Below are 19,950 nucleotides of genomic sequence, written 5' to 3' on the forward strand. Positions count from 1 at the left end.
TATATTAACTAATGACTTTACTAACATGCATAACAACTCATCACACTCATAATGACATGTGTCCCTCTCACGAGGAGACACTAACCGCGACGTTTCGCAGGACGATTCCCCCAACACTAGGTGATCCCACCCAGTGTCCCAAGAACCCCACCCAATGTCCCGTACTCCTACAGAGATAGTCAATGGGTGACTGCGCAGTCACTATTTAAGCTAAGGGCCCGTTGGTGCACTTGTGTATCAGATAGTACCTGCCGAGCACTCCCGCGCTCGGATCTCCAACGGGCTTCACAAAGGATCAGTCGTATGATGGTTCCGTCTGATTCTACACCGGACTCCTTGCACGCGAACCGCAAGGGGTGGTCCGAACCTGGTGAACAGTCTCTGCAGACCCCAACGAGGGTCCGAACCTCTTAGCAGGAACCGCAGCGTCTGCTGTGTCCCTTTCTAATCTAAGTGGCACTAACGTGACAGGAATCCTATCCTAGGGCCTGTCCCTGTAGTGCAGCAACCTGTAGTGGCTTGGGGAACTCCTATGGGCCTGCAGGGGTAATGACCTATCCCACCCCCTAACTACCCAAGTCCCTCGCCTCACTATTGTCTAACTAGTCCCAGCGCCTACAGCAGCAAGCTGTAGCTCACTGGAGGCTGCAGCCAACGTGCTGCGCAACAAGGTGCCTGTCTGTCAGACCTCACAGCACTAACAGCCGTGACTCTGACAAGGCAGCACTCTACACTAAGGGCAGCGTCCCTATCTTGGGCCTCCCTAAGCATTTACTCACTAAACTAGTGGGGAGTTGGGCCTACCTGGGGTGTAGGTACCTATATGGGGCAGGAGCTACACTCGCTCCCCGCACCCTTCCTTCCCTCACAGCTCCCTGACTCCAACTCACTTAACTGATCACTATCAGCGTATGCAGCAACACCCTGCAACTTAACACTAAGTCTGCTGCTGCCTTTCTTTCCTTCTATTCCCCAGCTCCCACTAATGCAAGTGACAGGGTCCCTAACCTGAGGGCTGTCCCTGGCAACACTCACTTTACTGGGGAGCTGAGCTATCTCGGGCCCTGGGGGTGCTGGCCTAGTACAGGGAGTCCCTGACTCCTGTACCCTACCTCCTTCCCTGGGCTGCTCCGGTCTCTGACTGACTAACGTGGGCTCAGCGCGCGAAATGTATCTCTTTGCCTGCCTGGCCTTCCTAAGCCCTATTGGCTCCCTGGTGTCACATGGGGCATACAGAGGCTCATGGGGCCTGTAGTCCCTCTCTAGGGCCCTCCCTAATAGGCTCTGGCTTCGCGGGCTTTTCTGCCTCTTCCCTGCGCATGCGCGAACTATAGGGGGCTGCCTTGACTCCCTCGCGCTACCTCTCGCCAGCCGCCGGGCCCGTAGCAACGCGATCGCGGCCCTAGCGACGGCCCGATCGCGTCCCCGGCAACCGGCATGCACTAAGGGGCAACGCGCTACTCCCCGCTCCAGCCCTACACTCGCGCGACCACTACGCCTGCGCGAACTAACGCGCAATGGTGGCGCCCTAACCGCCCGACTCCGAGAGTGCCGGGATTCCCGTGATGCGCGTGCGGCCCTGGCAACCGGCCGCACGCGTCCCCAGCAACCCCCGAGCCGGGACCTGACCGACCTCACCTCCCGTATCGCCCGATGGGGCCGCCATTGGACTCGGCGGCACCCGCGATCTCTGGGGAGGTGAGGGGGGTGCTGATACTGCTGGGAGACCTGGCTACACACTCCCCCTGGTGAAAAATCCAACGTCCTCGCTTGGAGAACGCCATACCCTGACATAAGGTTACACAATAAAAAATTGCATGTCATAATTGGTACACTTAGCAGGTCGACTTTACACCTCAGATTACATGGTACATCCCACACTATACCCGAGACTAGCTGAGACCATATGTGGGGTGCCCCTAACTGATCATATGGGGGTACCTCACTTTTGCGTCCGTGAGCCTCCCGCAGAAAATTCTCTTGAAGAGCACCTTCTGGGGTGCCAGTTACCGGTTCCTCGCTACTTCCTCCCCCTGGTGGAAGGAATAGCACAGTGTCCTTTAACCAGGCCTTTACCCGGCCATCCGCGGCAAGTACGCGGTAGACCAGGAGGCCAGGACCTTTTCCGCGGTCCACTACGTGGTGAATGGAGCGCTCCTTTTTGGACTCTAAGGAGAAAATTTTCACTAACTCCTTCGTTACACAGTCCTGGTCCCTACCGACTGGCAAGGCTTCCACGGGGAAGCTAGAAATGAACAACGTCTCTTTTCTCACAGTCTCTGTTTCACCTGACAGGGGGTAAAGGGTAGCTACCTTACCACTGCGGTGATTCACGGTGGCCAACAGGTCCTCGGGGACGCTGTCAGTTCCCACCTTGGCTATCTCAGGACCTGCCCCCGGCACTTCTGGGGCAGTCCACTTACTGGCTTGAACTTCGGGAGCGTTGGATCCCAGTCCTGGGACCACTTGCGTTGGAGCACACGGGCTCACCCCCACAACCCCGGGGGCAGTCGACTCACCCTTGTCGTCTGTAGGTACTGGCCCCAAGCCTAGGACCGATGGTACCTCTGTAGTAGGTCGGACTGACCATGGTAGGGCACACGGGCCCACAGCAGGGTCCGCAACATCGGGACACACTTCCTCTAGGGCACACGGGCCCACAGCAGGCTCTGCATTCGCCGAGATAGTGTGTTCATTGGTGTCACTAAAGTGGTCCGCCGGCAGGCGCATCACCACTAGTGACGGGTCGCTGGATTCACTAGAAGAAGGTGGGGGTATATACACCTTACCCCGTGATTCCTCTGTATCATCGCTGGGGTGATTGGCCGGTAGGCGCATCGCCACCGATGGGACTTCAACCTCATCCACGGGGGATATCACGTTCGGTTCCTCCGCCGGTGAGTCACCGGGGTCTTCTGCGATGCAGCCAGTGGATACCGGTACGAAGCTGGCATACTCTGGTACCTCCACTGCGGTCGCACTCTTCTCCTCCATTGGTTCGCTCGGCTCCATAGCCGGCTGGACTGGGTTCTGTGGGTCCTGCTCAGGAACCGGATCTAGAATGTTCACGAGGGCACACGGGCCCTCCAAAATGTCTATGAGAGGGGTAGATGGGTTAGCTATACTGACCGGCTCCTCGTCCTCTGTTGGTTCAGCAAGCTGGGGTACAATAGGCTTCAATAGCCGCATACCGCAGCATTCACAGTGGGACCACCATGTCAATGTCTCTCTAGAACAACCGCACGTGGGGCTAAAACACTGTATACCCATTTCTCCTCCCACCTCGATGGTCCTGTAGTCGAGGGGTCCCCGAGCCACGTCGGCTCCCTGGGCATGGGCTGCGTGCAGGCAAGAGCACATAAATACAAGGGCATCTACTCCGGGCGTGCGCCAGGCCACATACGCATTAGGGTGTATGCCCTGACAGTCTATTTCTTCCTCATACAACATCTCATCCTCAGAGAAGTAAGAGTCTATTACTGCATCCACGTAGGGTTGAAGATCACAGTGCTTGCTCCCCCTGGTGGAATCTGAAGGAGGGGCACTTTTTACAAGGGAGTGGGTCTGGCTCGGCACTGACTCACTCGCATTGCAGGGGCGGGGTTTAGGTTTTCCCGCCATTCTCGGACGGTTTTCGGCAACGTCCTTCTGTGCCTTGCACGCGGCACCATGTGCCTTCTGCCAATTTGGGGAAAGTTGCCATGGCGCGGGGTCAGCATAGACTAAAGGGCAGCCCTCAGAGGGGCAGCCAGGCATAAACAATGTGGATGGTGCCTCTGCCAGGCATATATCTTCGTCGAATGACACTATAATAAGCAGTGGTCCCCACGTGGACGGGGAGCCTAGACCTATATCTATCGTAAAGGCGTTATGCCACCCGGGGCTTTTATACATATGCTCATAGAGCTCCGGCAGTGGAACAGTGCGGGGAAAACCTTCTAAAGCCACCACACGGCGGGGATTTTGGTCCACCCTCAAGGTCCAGGCGAGGACCTCGTGTCCGGATATTACAGGCATGGTGGACAATTTGAAAAAAAATGAAACAGGGCACCCCAGGTCTGATCTCAGCAGCGCCTCCAGCAGCAAGCTGTAGCTCACTGGAGGCTGCAGCCAACGTGCTGCGCAACAAGGTGCCTGTCTGTCAGACCTCACAGCACTAACAGCCGTGACTCTGACAAGGCAGCACTCTACGCTAAGGGCAGCGTCCCTATCTTGGGCCTCCCTAAGCATTTACTCACTAAACTAGTGGGGAGTTGGGCCTACCTGGGGTGTAGGTACCTATATGGGGCAGGAGCTACACTCGCTCCCCGCACCCTTCCTTCCCTCACAGCTCCCTGACTCCAACTCACTTAACTGATCACTATCAGCGTATGCAGCAACACCCTGCAACTTAACACTAAGTCTGCTGCTGCCTTTCTTTCCTTCTATTCCCCAGCTCCCACTAATGCAAGTGACAGGGTCCCTAACCTGAGGGCTGTCCCTGGCAACACTCACTTTACTGGGGAGCTGAGCTATCTCGGGCCCTGGGGGTGCTGGCCTAGTACAGGGAGTCCCTGACTCCTGTACCCTACCTCCTTCCCTGGGCTGCTCCGGTCTCTGACTGACTAACGTGGGCTCAGCGCGCGAAATGTATCTCTTTGCCTGCCTGGCCTTCCTAAGCCCTATTGGCTCCCTGGTGTCACATGGGGCATACAGAGGCTCATGGGGCCTGTAGTCCCTCTCTAGGGCCCTCCCTAATAGGCTCTGGCTTCGCGGGCTTTTCTGCCTCTTCCCTGCGCATGCGCGAACTATAGGGGGCTGCCTTGACTCCCTCGCGCTACCTCTCGCCAGCCGCCGGGCCCGTAGCAACGCGATCGCGGCCCTAGCGACGGCCCGATCGCGTCCCCGGCAACCGGCATGCACTAAGGGGCAACGCGCTACTCCCCGCTCCAGACCTACACTCGCGCGACCACTACGCCTGCGCGAACTAACGCGCAATGGTGGCGCCCTAACCGCCCGGCTCCGAGAGTGCCGGGATTCCCGTGATGCGCGTGCGGCCCTGGCAACCGGCCGCACGCGTCCCCAGCAACCCCCGAGCCGGGACCTGACCGCCCTCACCTCCCGTATCGCCCGATGGGGCCGCCATTGGACTCGGCGGCACCCGCGATCTCTGGGGAGGTGAGGGGGGTGCTGATACTGCTGGGAGACCTGGCTACACACACATTGACAGTCACCAACAGCAGGACTGCACTGTTAACCTCTCAGACTACAGACCTAATCAAGCAGAGTCCTCAGTATTATCAAAGGGTCTCACATTCTGCCCTACCAAGCCTATGGACAAGATTGAGCTGTGCAGTGACCTGGAAGAATTCTTCAGAAGGCTGCGTCTTAAGGAGTTCTTCCATGACAGACCCAACCAAGATTATGCCAACACTGCAGAAGGAGAGCTGCTGCACATGAGCAGGGAGAAGCAAAAATCAAACTGGATCCCACAAACTGGGCGCAACCCCACAATGGACCGGTACATTGAAAGCTTCAGACACAGCGCCAAAACCACCATCCTGGACAAAGTAAGGAAACAAACATATAATCTGACACTGATGGAGAGGAGAGCCATAGAATCGCTAAAGGCCAACCACAACAAAACAATCAAACCTGCGGACAAGGGAGGAGCAGTGGTCATAATGAACTCCACAGACTACCTGCGGGAAGCACACAGGCAACTCTCTGATTCAAAGTATTACACCAAACTGCAGGAGGATCCAACTAAAAAATACATGCGAGAACTCAACAGGATCATTAAAACACTCCCGATCCGCACAAGAGAACAAATTCTGGACCTGATACCAGCTAACCCAAAACCTGGCACATTCTACATGCTCCCTAAAATTCACAAAGAGGGTAACCCTGGGCACCCTATTATCTCTGGATCTGGCACACTTACCGAGAATATTTCTGGCTGGGTGGAGGGCATTCTAAAACCACTTGTCAATAACACACCCAGCTATATCCAGGATACCACCGACCTGCTAAACAAACTGAATGCCATTGGCCCCCTCCCAACAGGAACACTACTAGCAACTATGGATGTAGAGTCACTTTGTACAAACATCCCTCACGAGGATGGGATTTCAGCCTGCAGATACTTTCTGGGACCGCAGGAGCCACTCACAGAGACAGTGACTAAATGCATCAAATTTATTCTGACCCATAACTACTTCACATTTGGAAATGACACTTACCTCCAGACAACCGGGACCGCTATGGGTACTCGGATGGCGCCACAGTATGCCAATCTGTTCTGCGCAAAACTGGAAAGTGACTTTCTTTCCACCTGTCACTTGAAACCCCTTACATACCTTCGCTACATTGATGACATCCTCCTGATTTGGACCTCTGGCGAACAGGACCTCCTACAGTTCTATGACAAATTCAATACGTTCCACCCGACCACAACCTCAAACTCACCCATTCCCCGGATGAAGTACATTTCCTAGACACCACCATTACTATAAAGAACAATCAACTACAGACTTCTGTATACCGCATACCTACAGACAGAGCCAGCTATTTGAGGGACAACAGCTTCCACCCGACACACACCAAACATGCAACCATCTACAGTCAAGCCATACGATACAACCGGATATGCTCCGACACAGCAGACAGAGACCAGTGGATTAAAGCCTTGAGATCAGATTTTATAAACCGTGGATATAACCACAGAATTGTAGACCAGCAAATTCACAAAGCCACCAGAACACCAAGAAGTTATCTCCTTGAATACAAACAGAAGGAGACAAGCGACAGGGTACCTTTGGTGGTCACATATAACCCACACCTAGGAGCCCTACGCAAGATCGCCAGGAAACTACAACCCATCCTCCAGGAAGATACAAGACTGCAACAGGTCTTCCCTGAAGCACCCTTATTATCATACAGACAACCCCATAATCTCAAGAATATTATGGTGAGGAGTAAAGTATTCAGCAGTACAACTGAATGCGGGACAAAACCATGCCAGGACCCAAGATGCAAAACCTGCGCAATGCTCTACACAGCGGACACAATACAAATACAACACAGGAATCGGGAATACAAAATCAGAGGAAGATTCACCTGTTCCTCCAGCAATGTCATGTACCTCATCATGTGCATGAAATGCCCAGGGGGCTGCTACTACATAGGTGAGACAGGGCAGGGGCTAAACAAGAGAATGAACTTGCATCGCCCACAGCATCACACGCGGAACAAGAGACAGTCCTGTCGGCGAACATTTCTCTGACTCTGGCCATAAGATTAATGATCTGAGGGTTGCCATACTCAAAGGTAATCTTAAAACACTGAAAGAGAGACGGTTGCATGAATACAAATTTATGCAACTGTTCGGGACACTTAGCGGTGGCCTAAACAGAGATCGTAATTTTATGAGTCATTTCTGACACAAGTGAACTCTCGTCCCATGAGCGCTAAAGACCATGTCTGTACATACTGTGCTATATGTATGCACACACAGCTGTCTCTTACACATACCAATACTCCTTGTTTTTCCATCCCTATACACCAATAGGGACCACATAGTATCCACACACACTTTTCGTTGTGCTACAATCTCTCACATTTCCACACCTACCCACACCATTTATATCCACTCCCACTCCACACACACCTTTTGTAAAGCACTGTATACACTGTGGGCTCTCCATTCACTTATATTCACACAGATACACACACACACACTCTTACATCACTTGCTTTCAGGAACCCTTTGACACCTCTAGCCATAAAACACATCCAACCGGGGGAAGGACCAGCACAGATAACATTCCAAGAGACACTGTTTTTAAGTACACCTTTTGCTTGCTTCATTCATTGTAACATCGCCGGAAGAAGAGATCAGTGTATCTCGAAAGCTCGCACAAATAAAAGCGTTTCGTTAGCCACAGAACGGTATCATCTATTTATTTTTTGATTATATATATATATATATATATATATATATATATATATTACAGATGTATTATTGACAGGTAGGGGTAATAATGGGCTTGATCTTTGGCGGGTGATAAGAACCTTTTGGCCCACCCATTCTGCCCATTTTCTGGGAGACCTCAGGCCCTATTTCGTCTTTAGCTTTCTTTCATATTGGAAGATAATCCTATGTCTATCCCAAGCATTTGTTCATGCCCTACCACCTCTGCCGGGAGGCTATTCCACGTCTCCACCATCTATTCCGTGAAGAGGTACTTGCTGACGTTTCCCCCGTGGCCTCTCACCCTCCGGAGTGCCTTGCTGTATTAATAGAGCACCCCTCACCGTGGAAGCAAACTCCCTTAGGGGAAGTAATGAGGCTTTTTAAGTGTGCTTTGCCGTGGAGGCAATGACACCCTAAATGCCCCCTGTGGGGTTGGAAGGAAGCAGTGAGCAGCTTGTTACTCCTCTCTGTCTCCACAGAATGCGAATCCCGAGGGGTTGGCGTCTCAACTGGGCGAACTGTGTGAAGAACTGCAGCAAACTCAGTGAGTGACGAGTTTCTGCCCAGAACACTAGAGGGGCTCAGGGTGCTGCCCCCTGGACCAATGCTTCCCAACTTCAGTCCTCAAGAACCCTCAACAGGTCCGATTTTTAAGTGTATCTTAGCCACACGTGGCTCAATCAGTGGCTTAGTCAGTTTGCTTGAGCCACCTGTGCTGAAGCTGGGATATCCTTAAAACCGGACTTGTTGGGGGGTTCTTGAGGGCTCAAGTTTGGAACCCTTGGTCTAAACCGGAGGTGGCCAACTCCATTTCTCAAGGGCCACCAACAGGTCAGGTATTAGGGATATCCCTGCTTCAGCACAGATGGCTCGGTCAATTAGTCTCTTCCCTCTGCTCTTTTTTCAACCCGAGCAGGAGGCCTAGTTCAGCGCAAAGCGCAGACGCCCGTAATGTCACGTTACTGGGAGCTAACACCACAATATGACGGTTTGAGAAAGAGGGGAGAGGGAAATAACGCGATGTGATTTACATCACCTCACTGTGGGGTTACTCCAGGGGTGGGTGACTCCAGTCCTCCAGGGCCACCAACTGGTCAGGTTTTAAGGATGTCCCTGCTTCAGCACAGGTGGCTCAGTCTTCGACAGCCCTTGAGGATTGGAGTTGCCCACCCCTGGTCTGCACTATTAGAGCATCCATTTGGTTATTAGCATATCTCATTCTTCAGTTAAGACGGGGATCTGGCTCACGCATTGCTAAAGCCTTCGATGCCTCGTCCAAGGACCCAAATGAGTGGGATCCGAAAGGTTCGGAGTCATTGAAGAACAAGTATAACTGCTCAGTGACCGTAGCACCCCTCCCCTGCCCGGAATCCCGATTTCATGGGTGGGGGGGACTGACATTTCTTCTTCTCGCCAGCGATAGGATAAAGGAGCAGGACAGAGAGAGATCGGAATTGACATCGGAGATCCGGAAGCTGAAAGTAAGGGCCGCTGTGTCTTCTGAAAGCCGGTTTCTCCGGTCCTGCCCAACCTTCCTTCGCTGATACTTTCTCTCGTTTTCCCGTCCGCGCTTTCACTCCGCATCAGGGGGAACTGGGGAGGGGTCGCCATTTATTTGCCGTCCGCCGGCGCTGGTGGAGCGTTTTCTGATGCGGAATGAGTAGGTCGGATTTTCTTACTCCTGCTGGATTTGCTTTGGGGGAGTCTGACTGTCCAGAGACAGTCACCATATTGGCATGAGCGAGCAGCTAAGTGGGTCAACCGAGGAATTCGAGTATGCGCTCTCCTCGCAACCTCAGGCCAGTCAGTTTGGCCCATATTTACTAAGCGGTGCTATTTTCGTATCAAAAAGGATGAGGTTATTTTTGTCTAATCATGCAGCCATTGTCATCGCATTTGATGAATACTCATTCAGTGGCGGAGCTGGACATGGAAGGGGCCCCGGGCAAAAAAAAATTCAGGGTCCCATTAGTATTAATACTGATTGCAATTTTTTTCTTCCTCCCCCATCCTCTCCCTGATCCTCTCTCATCATCCCTCCTCATCATCTCTCCCCCTCCCCATCATAATCATCATCTCTCCATCTCTTAAAAACTCTCTCTCCCCCTCCTCCTCCTCCTCATTATCATCTATCCCCCATCTCTCCCCTCTCTCCATCTCTCCCTCTCAACCTCATCATCATCATCTCTCCCCCCCACCATCATCAGCTCTCCTCCCCACCATCATCATCAACTCTCCCTCTCCCCCAACCATCATCACCTCTCTTTCTCCCACCACTATCATCATCACCTTTCTGTCCCCCCCACCATCATCACCTCTCTCCCCCTCCCACCACCATCATCACCTCTCTTTCCCCCCACACCATCACCTCTCTCCCACCATCATCACCTCTCCCCCTCCCCCATGCCTACCTGTGGGTGGTCCGGCGTTAAACAGAGGAGCCGGCAGAGAAATCAGCAGCTCTTACACCGCAGAGCAGGACAGCAAGGGAGGAGCGCGCCGGAAGTCTTTTTTACGTCCGGTGTCTGCTGCCAGAGCGCGCTCCTCTCCTGCCAGAGCGCGCTCCTCTCCTGCCACAGCGCGCTTCTCGCCTGCCAGAGCGCGCTCCTCTCCTGCCAGAGCGCGCTCCTCTCCTGCCACAGCGCGCTTCTCGCCTGCCAGAGCGCGCTCCTCTCCTGCCAGAGCGCGCTCCTCTCCTGCCAGAGCGCGCTCCTCTCCTGCCACAGCGCGCTCCTCTCCTGCCACAGCGCGCTCCTCTCCTGCCACAGCTCGCTCCTCTCCTGCCAGAGCGCGCTCCTCTCCTGCCACAGCGCGCTCCTCTCCTGCCACAGCGCGCTCCTCTCCTGCCAGAGCGCGCTCCTCTCCTGCCACAGCGCGCTTCTCGCCTGCCAGAGCGCGCTCCTCTCCTGCCACAGCGCGCTCCTCTCCTGCCAGAGCGCGCTCCTCTCCTGCCACAGCGCGCTCCTCTCCTGCCACAGCGCGCTCCTCTCCTGCCACAGCGCGCTCCTCTCCTGCCAGAGCGCGCTCCTCTCCTGCCACAGCGCGCTCCTCTCCTGCCAGAGCGCGCTCCTCTCCTGCCACAGCGCGCTCCTCTCCTGCCACAGCGCGCTCCTCTCCTGCCACAGCGTGCTCCTCTCCTGCCAGAGCGCGCTCCTCTCCTGCCAGAGCGCGCTCCTCTCCTGCCACAGCGCGCTCCTCTCCTGCCACAGCGCGCTCCTCTCCTGCCAGAGCGCGCTCCTCTCCTGCCAGAACGCGCTCCTCTCCTGCCAGAACGCGCTCCTCTCCTGCCAGAGCGCGCTCCTCTCCTGCCAGAGCACGCTCCTCTCCTGCCACAGCGCGCTCCTCTCCTGCCACAGCGCGCTCCTCTCCTGCCAGAGCGCGCTCCTCTCCTGCCACAGCGCGCTCCTCTCCTGCCACAGCGCGCTCCTCTCCTGCCAGAGCGCGCTCCTCTCCTGCCACAGCGCGCTTCTCGCCTGCCAGAGCGCGCTCCTCTCCTGCCACAGCGCGCTCCTCTCCTGCCAGAGCGCGCTCCTCTCCTGCCACAGCGCGCTCCTCTCCTGCCACAGCGCGCTCCTCTCCTGCCAGAGCGCGCTCCTCTCCTGCCAGAGCGCGCTCCTCTCCTGCCAGAGCGCGCTCCTCTCCTGCCACAGCGCGCTCCTCTCCTGCCACAGCGCGCTCCTCTCCTGCCAGAGCGCGCTCCTCTCCTGCCAGAACGCGCTCCTCTCCTGCCAGAGCGCGCTCCTCTCCTGCCAGAGCACGCTCCTCTCCTGCCAGAGCGCGCTCCTCTCCTGCCGGAGCACGCTCCTCTCCTGCCGGAGCGCGCTCCTCTCCTGCCGGAGCGCGCTCCTCTCCTGCCAGAGCGCGCTCCTCTCCTGCCAGAGCGCGCTCCTCTCCTGCCACAGCGCGCTCCTCTCCTGCCAGAGCGCGCTCCTCTCCTGCTTTCCTGCTCTGACATGTATCACAGCTGCTGATTTCTCTGCCGGCTTCTGTTTAATGCCGGGGCCCTCAGTCCCCACCAGGGGTGGGGGGAGAGCGGGCCCCACAAGAGCACGGGCCCCTGGCTTTGCCCGGGCTATAGCTATGCCCCTTTACTCATAATTATCGAGACACGAACTTGACGAAAACTCTTGGCGCCCAGATTGAATACGTCTCTATATCAGTTTCCGCTCCCGACTGTGCTCACCAATTTCAGTGTATTCCAGTATCTGAAGATGACATTGTACAAGCACCCAATGTAAACACCCAATGTGGGCCTGACCAATTGCAATGAAAGCTCCTATGTCTTCGTGCCCCATCATTGCTAAACCAATTGCCTCCAATTAACAATATATTATATCTGCCCATGACCCTAAGGCTTGGAAAACCAGTTATCCCAATTCGCTAAAGTGGGGCAAGAAACATTATTTCTTGAGATATTCCTGAGAAACATTCCCTGAGATATTTACCCCCGGTACCATCCCAGTAGGGGAAACAAAATGGCAACACCTACGGAGGTAGGTGACTCATGAGCCATGCGGTCCTGGGAGCTGAAATTAATGGGGTTCAGGAACGGGGAACCCCCTGCTTCATTAAGTGTCCCTGAGAAAGGATTGCTCCTCCAAGGATCCGAATAACATCTCAACTTCAGTTAAAATACCAGTAGGATTCGTGTCGTTGCAGAGTTCCTTGGGATGGCTTACCAGTTTGGGGTAGAATCATAGGATTTGGGGAAACCAGAGAACCACTACTTTTTTATTCAAAGTCTTTCCATTCCGCGTTCTCGTATTCCACTCAATATTTGGGCGACCTGTCTCCTCTTCTGCTTTGTAAACACAAATGTTTTATGTCTTTTGTTTTTTGATATGGTCCCATGTGAAATAAATGCAGAAATATTACAGGTTGGGCACAGTCACGCTATGTTTTGTAACCACTGGTGGAAACCAACGTTTGACAACAGTGTTGTCTCGCGTCTGCTCTTTGAGTGTGGATACGTGTCTGTCAACGAGAGTGAGTGATGTTGGTGAGGTCATGCGTCCGCGCTTTGAGTGTGGATACGGATGTGTGGTTGAATGAGTGCACTTGATGAGGTCATGCATCCACTATTTCAGTGCGGATACTAAAGTGGATAAGTGAGTGACCTTGGTGAGGTCATGTGTCCGCTCTTTGAGTGTGGATGAGAGTGAGTTACGTTGGTGAGATCATGCGTCCGCGCTTTGAGTGTGGATGAGAGTGAGTGACGTTGGTGAGATCATGCCTCTGCTGTTTGGGTGTGGATGAGAGTGAGTTACGTTGGTGAGATAATGCGTCCGCGCTTTGAGTGTGGATGAGAGTGAGTGACGTTGGTGAGATCACGCATCCGCTCTTTGAGTGTGGATGAGAGGGAGTGACATTGGTGAGATCATGCGTCCGCTCTTTGAGTGTGGATGAGAGTGAGTGATGTTGGTGAGATCATGCCTCTGCTCTTTGAGTGTGGATGAGAGTGAGTGACGTTGGTGAGATCATGCGTCCGCTCTTTGAGTGTGGATGAGAGTGAGTGATGTTGGTGAGATCATGTGTCCGCTCTTTGAGTGTGGATGAGAGTGAGTGACGTTGGTGAGATCATGCGTCCGCTCTTTGAGTGTGGATGAGAGTGAGTGATGTTGGTGAGATCATGTGTCCGCTCTTTGAGTGTGGATGAGAGTGAGTGATGTTGGTGAGATCACGCCTCTGCTCTTTGAGTGTGGATGAGAGTGAGTGATGTTGGTGAGATCATGCCTCTGCTCTTTGAGTGTGGATACAGATGTGTGGATGAGAGTGAGTGATGTTGCTCACGCGCCCGGTCTCACGCACTGCTGTGTATTCTCCGCGCAGAGGGAGAGTGGCTCTGTTCTCCGCGTTGAGCTGGATGCCTGCCGGCAGCAGCTGGAGCTGGAGAGGAGCCGCGGGCAGTCCCTGCAGAGTAGGGTGGAAGAGTTGGAGTCCAGGATCAGAGCTGAGGATGGGTGGAATCAGGTGAGTGATGGGACACGGTGGGCCAAAAAATCCACTACCCGCTGAAAATCATTTAACAATCTAATTGTCTTCCTTACACAAATATAACCATGCTAAAAGCGCGGCTAGATTTTGCTTCTATGGTTTTCCCGACATGAATTGCAAATGACATACTGTATGTACCCAGGCAAAAGCAGTGCGTTTCTGGGGCAAAAACATTGATGTTTTGGTAGGATTATTTTTCAATGATTGTGCGACAACCTCTCTCCCCCCGAAATCTTCACCTTCATTTAGTTTCTCTGATACTCATTCGTTAGGATGTTTGAGTCTGGATGAACCGTGGTCCTCATACAGCATTATAACATGGGCATAACATCCTTTTCCAGGGTCGTTCCGATAACATGGGAACCCAGGCGCCAGTGTCCCTTCAAGAAAGGTGAGAGAGAAGTAGCTAAAGCAGATACTAAGCTGTGTAGAGAATGTTGCAGGCACAATGAGTCACTACCCTGAAGAGCTTGCAATCTAATTTTGGTTCTGGGGGTCACAAGGTGCTGACACTGGGTTTTGACCCAGGGTGCACCCACTTCAAAGACATGACATTACCACTGAGCTACTCCATCTTCTTTATTTCCCCCAATGCCCATGGCCAAGTAGTGATATTGTAAGAATGTTTGTGTAACCTCAGAAGATATCTCTTCTCTGGGCATGGGGACACTTTGGCCCATAAATGACCGTCCGGCATTGGAGGACACCTTGCAGCCCACTGACTTGGGCTTCCCACTCCGGAAGGTGTCTTATGGCAGAAGACTGCTTAGTAAATATAGGCCTTTGTGCTGCAGGTCACTACCGGACGAGGTCATGTCAGAGGTGGAGAACCTTCAGAAGCAGCTGGAGAATGAGAGGGAAGCTAAGCGGCAGAACGAAGAGCAGATATGGCGTCTGAAAGAGGTGAGGGGCTGGGGTATATATTTGCTAGACGGTTCTACTGCATAAGACACATAGCCCATTCAAATCGGTGACATCACAGTGGTGGGCGCTTCTTCCCTCCCAGAGTCTTGTACAGACTATTGTAGCTAGTCACATTGTCCCCCAAGATAACGCAACATAACCCATGATAGCTCAGAACATCACAGCATTTCCATGGAGTCCAACAGCAGTGTTGTGTAAGGATATCGTGTCATATCTCACCAGAGGGACAATGAAGTCCACCACAGCTGTTAATCTTTCCTTCTGTTTCCATCTTCAGGAGGTTGAAGATCTGAAGCATAAGAAACCCGGTGAGATCAAGGTGAGAGTCTGAGAAACAGCTCTTTACATGGGTCCAGTCCGATCTCGGCATGTAACTAAAATATTGTCCTGATATGAGAAGCAGAATCTTTATCAGGTACTGTGGCTTCCGTCTCTTCACTAGAGACGTGTGAACTAGGTTGGCCCACGTTTCATTGGAACTTTGGTTGGCCAACATTTCGCTGGAACATTGGTTGGCCCACGTTTCGCTGGAACTTTCCAAACCGTTTGAAAAACGCGTGCCACTAAATCTTTTTATCCCCGAAAGTTCAGGCGAAATTGACAAGTTGAAGCGCAATTACGTTTCGCCAGACGAGAACTTACCTGCAATATGGCAGAGAGAAGAGAGAGAGGCGACATGTGGTCCTCACTTCCAGGAGAACCACGTGTCATTTTCATCTTGTGTGTTTCGATGCTCTTGAGGAGGGAGACTTAGATTAGAAGAAAAAGGTTACGGAGCTGAGAACATTTACAACGAGAGGCTGAGCAAGTATTGGAGTTAGAGGAAGCACACAGGAGCCTTAGGTTGAACATCGAGAGGCGATGGGCCAAATTTCCTAAGCAGTGCTGCTCTTTAAGAGACACCTTCTGTACTGCAAGAGAACGTATTCGAGTAAATGGTCCATATTTACTAAGCGCTGTTACTCCTGAAGAAACCGTAAGATGTCCATTTACTTGAATAGGCGGTAAGGGGCCATAGTTACTAAGGCATGCTGGAGGATGGTGTAGAACTGCTTAGTAAATCTGGCCCTAAATGGAGTAGTAACCCTTAGGTCACTGCGATGGAGGCGTCTCTGGAGGAGGTGGACTCCGAGCTGGTTCTTGTCCGTGAGGAGCTGCAGAAGGTCTGGGACATGCTGAAGTCAAAGGACACCGAGCTGGAGGAGCAGTACCAGGAGCTGGAGTCTGCCAGGGGTCAGGTACAGTGCCCACAGGGGGACTGGCTGCAATATAGTATGAGGACTAGGCACAGGCTGGCACAGGGGGACTGGGTGCTGTGTGGCATGAGGACTAGGCACAGGCTGGCACAGGGAGACTGGGTGCTGTGTGGCATGACGACTAGGCACAGACTGGCACAGGGAGACTGCGTGCTGTGTGGCATGACGACTAGGCACAGACTGGCACAGGGAGACTGCGTGCTGTGTGGCATGACGACTAGGCACAGACTGGCACAGGGAGACCGGGTGCTGTGTGGCATGACGACTAGGCACAGACAGGCACAGGGAGACTGGGTGCTGTGTGGCATGACGACTAGGCACAGACTGGCACAGGGAGACCGGGTGCTGTGTGGCATGACGACTAGGCACAGACAGGCACAGGGGGACTGGGTGCTGTGTGGCATGACGGCTAGGCACAGACTGGCACAGGGAGACTGGGTGCTGTGTGGCATGATGACTAGGCATAGACTGGCACAGGGAGACCGGGTGCTATGTGGCATGACAACTAGGCACAGACTGGCACAGGGAGACTGGGTGCTGTGTGGCATGAGGACTAGACACAGACTGGCACAGGGAGACTGGGTGCTGTGTGGCATGACGACTAGGCACAGACTGGCACAGGGAGACTGGGTGCTGTGTGGCATGACGACTAGGCACAGACTGGCACAGGGAGACTGGGTACTGTGTGGCATGAGGACTAGGCACAGACTGGCACAGGGAGACTGGGTGCTGTGTGGCATGGGGACTAGGCACAGACTGGCACAGACTGGCACAGGGAGACTGGGTGCTGTGTGGCATGAGGACTAGACACAGACTGGCACAGGGAGACTGGGTGCTGTGTGGCATGAGGACTAGGCACAGACTGGCACAGGGAGACTGGGTACTGTGTGGCATGAGGACTAGACACAGACTGGCACAGGGAGACTGGGTGCTGTGTGGCATGAGGACTAGGCACAGACTGGCACAGGGAGACTGGGTGCTGTGTGGCATGAGGACTAGGCACAGATTGGCACAGGGAGACTGGGTGCTGTGTGGCATGAGGACTAGGCACAGACTGGCACAGGGAGACTGGGTGCTGTGTGGCATGAGGACTAGGCACAGGCTGGCACAACAGGGAGACTGGGTGCTGTGTGGCATGATGACTAGGCACAGAATGGCACAGGGAGACTGGGTGCTGTGTGGCATGAGGACTAGGCACAGACTGGCACAGGGAGACTGGGTGCTGTGTGGCATGAGGACTAGGCACAGGCTGGCACAACAGGGAGACTGGGTGCTGTGTGGCATGATGACTAGGCACAGAATGGCACAGGGAGACTGGGTGCTGTGTGGCATGATCACTAGGCACAGGGAGACTGGGTGCTGTGTGGCATGATGACTAGGCACAGAATGGCACAGGGAGACTGGGTGCTGTGTGGCATGATGACTAGGCACAGAATGGCACAGGGAGACTGGGTGCTGTGTGGCATGAGGACTAGGCACAGACTGGCACAACAGGGAGACTGGGTGCTGTGTGGCATGATGACTAGGCACAGGGAGACTGGGTGCTGTGTGACATGAGGACTTAGCACAGGGAGATTGGAAAAGGGAGGCTGGCACTAGTGCTTGTTTATGTATAGGCGTATCTCTATAGGGTGTGTGTATACAGTGTATATATTGTATTGTATGTCTTTATTTGTATAGCGCCATTAATGTACATAGCGCTTCACAGCAGTAATACACGTGGTAATCATATAAATAACAAATAATAAATATAAATAAAAGGTCATGGGAATAAGTGCTTCAGACAAATCTAACATTTAGGAAGTGGAATCCCTGCTCCGAGGAGCTTACAATCTATATATATATATATAATATACAATATATATATAGTGAGATGCTATAGTGTCACCCTGCTCCCCTGCAGTACACGGAGTGCAGCACAGAAAAGCTGAGGCTGGAGCAGTTGGTGACCTACCTCCAGGAGCGCCTGGCTGAGACGTAAGTGACCTGCGCATTATTCTCCTGATGCCCAGGGCCGCTCAGAGACTGGAGCAGAGTGCCAGAGGATTCACAGCCTTCCTGACCTCAGCGATGACGGGTTAACCCCTGTAGAAGTTAGGTTACCTTTAAAGCAGAACCTGGTAACAAACGGGGGGGGAGGGGGGGAGTACCAACCATGTAGCAGACACCCAGCATGGCAGGGGATACATATTTGGGGCATTAAACAGGTATCCGCCCCCACCCCCCCCCCTGCCTTCTGTTGCAGGGAGCAGACTGTGAGACATCTCAAACAGATGGGAGATATGGAGAAAACTGAGATGGAGATCGAGAGGTCTTCACTGGAGCTGAAGGTAAGCCCTGACTGTGGGCAGAGAGCGCTGGGCGCCCCTGGCAGCGGGATAACTAGACAGTACTGATTGCTCACGCCCGGCACGCGTACCCCCCCCCCCACCCACAGATTTCATTTAACTGGCCCCATTATTAACACGTTCCCCCGTTAAAACTCTTCCAACTGGGCTCGTCGATGGCATACGGGACTTAAAAACAATAAGGCACCCGAGCTGCACCCCTCCAGCACAGGATGGGACACTTGGTCATGGCTGTTTCACCGTGACCAAGTGGCCGCCGCAGCTTTGCCGCAGACAGACGCTCCGCTGGAGTTCCCTCCACCGGTCGCTTCTAAGGTAAGTTTTATTGCTGGTTAGAGTAGGGCGTTAATTTAAGCTGTTTAGTGGTTAGGGTAGGGGGTTTAGGGTAAGGGCTTCGGGTAGGGGGTTTAGGGTAAGGGCTTCGGGTAGGGGGTTTAGGGTAAGGGCTTCGGGTAGGGGGTTTAGGGTAAGGGCTTCGGGTAGGGGGTTTAGGGTAAGGGCTTCGGGTAGGGGGTTTAGGGTAGGGCTTAGGGTAGAGGTTTTTAGGCTAAGGGTTTAGGGTAGGAGGGTTTTTAGGGTAAGGGCATAGGGTAGGGGTTTAGGGTAAGGGCATAGGGTAGGGGGTTTAGGTTAGGGCTTAGGGTAGGGGCTAAGGACTTAGGGTAGGGGGTTTAGGGTAGGGCTTAGGGTAGAGGTTTTTAGGCTAAGGGTTTAGGGTAGGAGGGTTTTTAGGGTAAGGGCATAGGGTAGGGGTTTAGGGTAAGGGCATAGGGTAGGGGTTTAGGGTAAGGGCATAGGGTAGGGGTTTAGGGTAAGGGCATAGGGTAGGGGGTTTAGGGTAGGGCTTAGGGTAGGTGCTAAGGACTTAGGGTAGGGGGTTTAGGCACTTCCCTTAGCGGCAAGGTGGCCAGCGGCGAAATCTTCCGGCGGTGGGATGAGTCGTGGTGAAGCGGCGGCGGCCAAATATCCTAGACAGACCCTGCACAGGTACAATGCTTATAAATCCCGATTCCCGGTTCCGTCGCTCAGATCTCTGCGCATCGGGACCGCGGGATACTAAGTGACAGTGCGGTCAGTGACCCTTGCAGATCACACAGCGTGGTCACCGCGTCTCTCTCTCTCTCTGGCCTCCCGGTTTCTCCAGCTGGCGGAGATGCAGGAGCAGAAGGAGAACGCCGTCTCCCGAGCCACGGGGCGCGCGGCCCAGGTCGGGCCACGGAAGGGCGGTCAGAAGGGAGCGGAGGCGTTAACAAGCTCCCAGAAATGCACGCGCTGTGATAACTTCCTGCAGCAGCTGGAGACGGCCATCCAAGGTGTGTATGGCGTCTGACGTATATATATCTCACTATACTCCTCCTACGCCTTCTGCGCTCTGCCCAGGACCGTCTCCTTTCCATCCCTTCCATCTCCACTGCTCTCTTTCCCCCCTCCAGCCTTTCTCCCTCACTGCCCCTCACCTGTATAGCTCTCAGTA

The 19,950-nt window shown here is 53.9% G+C and overlaps 1 protein-coding gene across 4 annotated transcripts in view; it reads left to right on the forward strand.

Moving 5' to 3' along the window:
• LOC142469076 (uncharacterized) overlaps positions 1 to 19,950 on the forward strand; it is an 85,560-nt gene that overhangs the window by 36,206 nt on the left and 29,404 nt on the right. For all 4 annotated transcript variants that reach the window (XM_075575954.1, XM_075575955.1, XM_075575956.1 and 1 more), the window contains 10 exons: positions 8,434 to 8,498; positions 9,372 to 9,435; positions 13,784 to 13,924; positions 14,290 to 14,339; positions 14,743 to 14,851; positions 15,150 to 15,191; positions 15,964 to 16,110; positions 18,032 to 18,105; positions 18,374 to 18,458; positions 19,621 to 19,789. In XM_075575954.1, the coding sequence (XP_075432069.1) occupies positions 8,434 to 8,498; positions 9,372 to 9,435; positions 13,784 to 13,924; positions 14,290 to 14,339; positions 14,743 to 14,851; positions 15,150 to 15,191; positions 15,964 to 16,110; positions 18,032 to 18,105; positions 18,374 to 18,458; positions 19,621 to 19,789 (946 nt within the window). The remainder of the gene's footprint in view (positions 1 to 8,433; positions 8,499 to 9,371; positions 9,436 to 13,783; positions 13,925 to 14,289; positions 14,340 to 14,742; positions 14,852 to 15,149; positions 15,192 to 15,963; positions 16,111 to 18,031; positions 18,106 to 18,373; positions 18,459 to 19,620; positions 19,790 to 19,950) is intronic.

The sequence above is a fragment of the Ascaphus truei genome, chromosome 18 (genome assembly GCF_040206685.1).
Source record: "Ascaphus truei isolate aAscTru1 chromosome 18, aAscTru1.hap1, whole genome shotgun sequence".
Taxonomy (NCBI): Eukaryota; Metazoa; Chordata; class Amphibia; order Anura; family Ascaphidae; genus Ascaphus; species Ascaphus truei.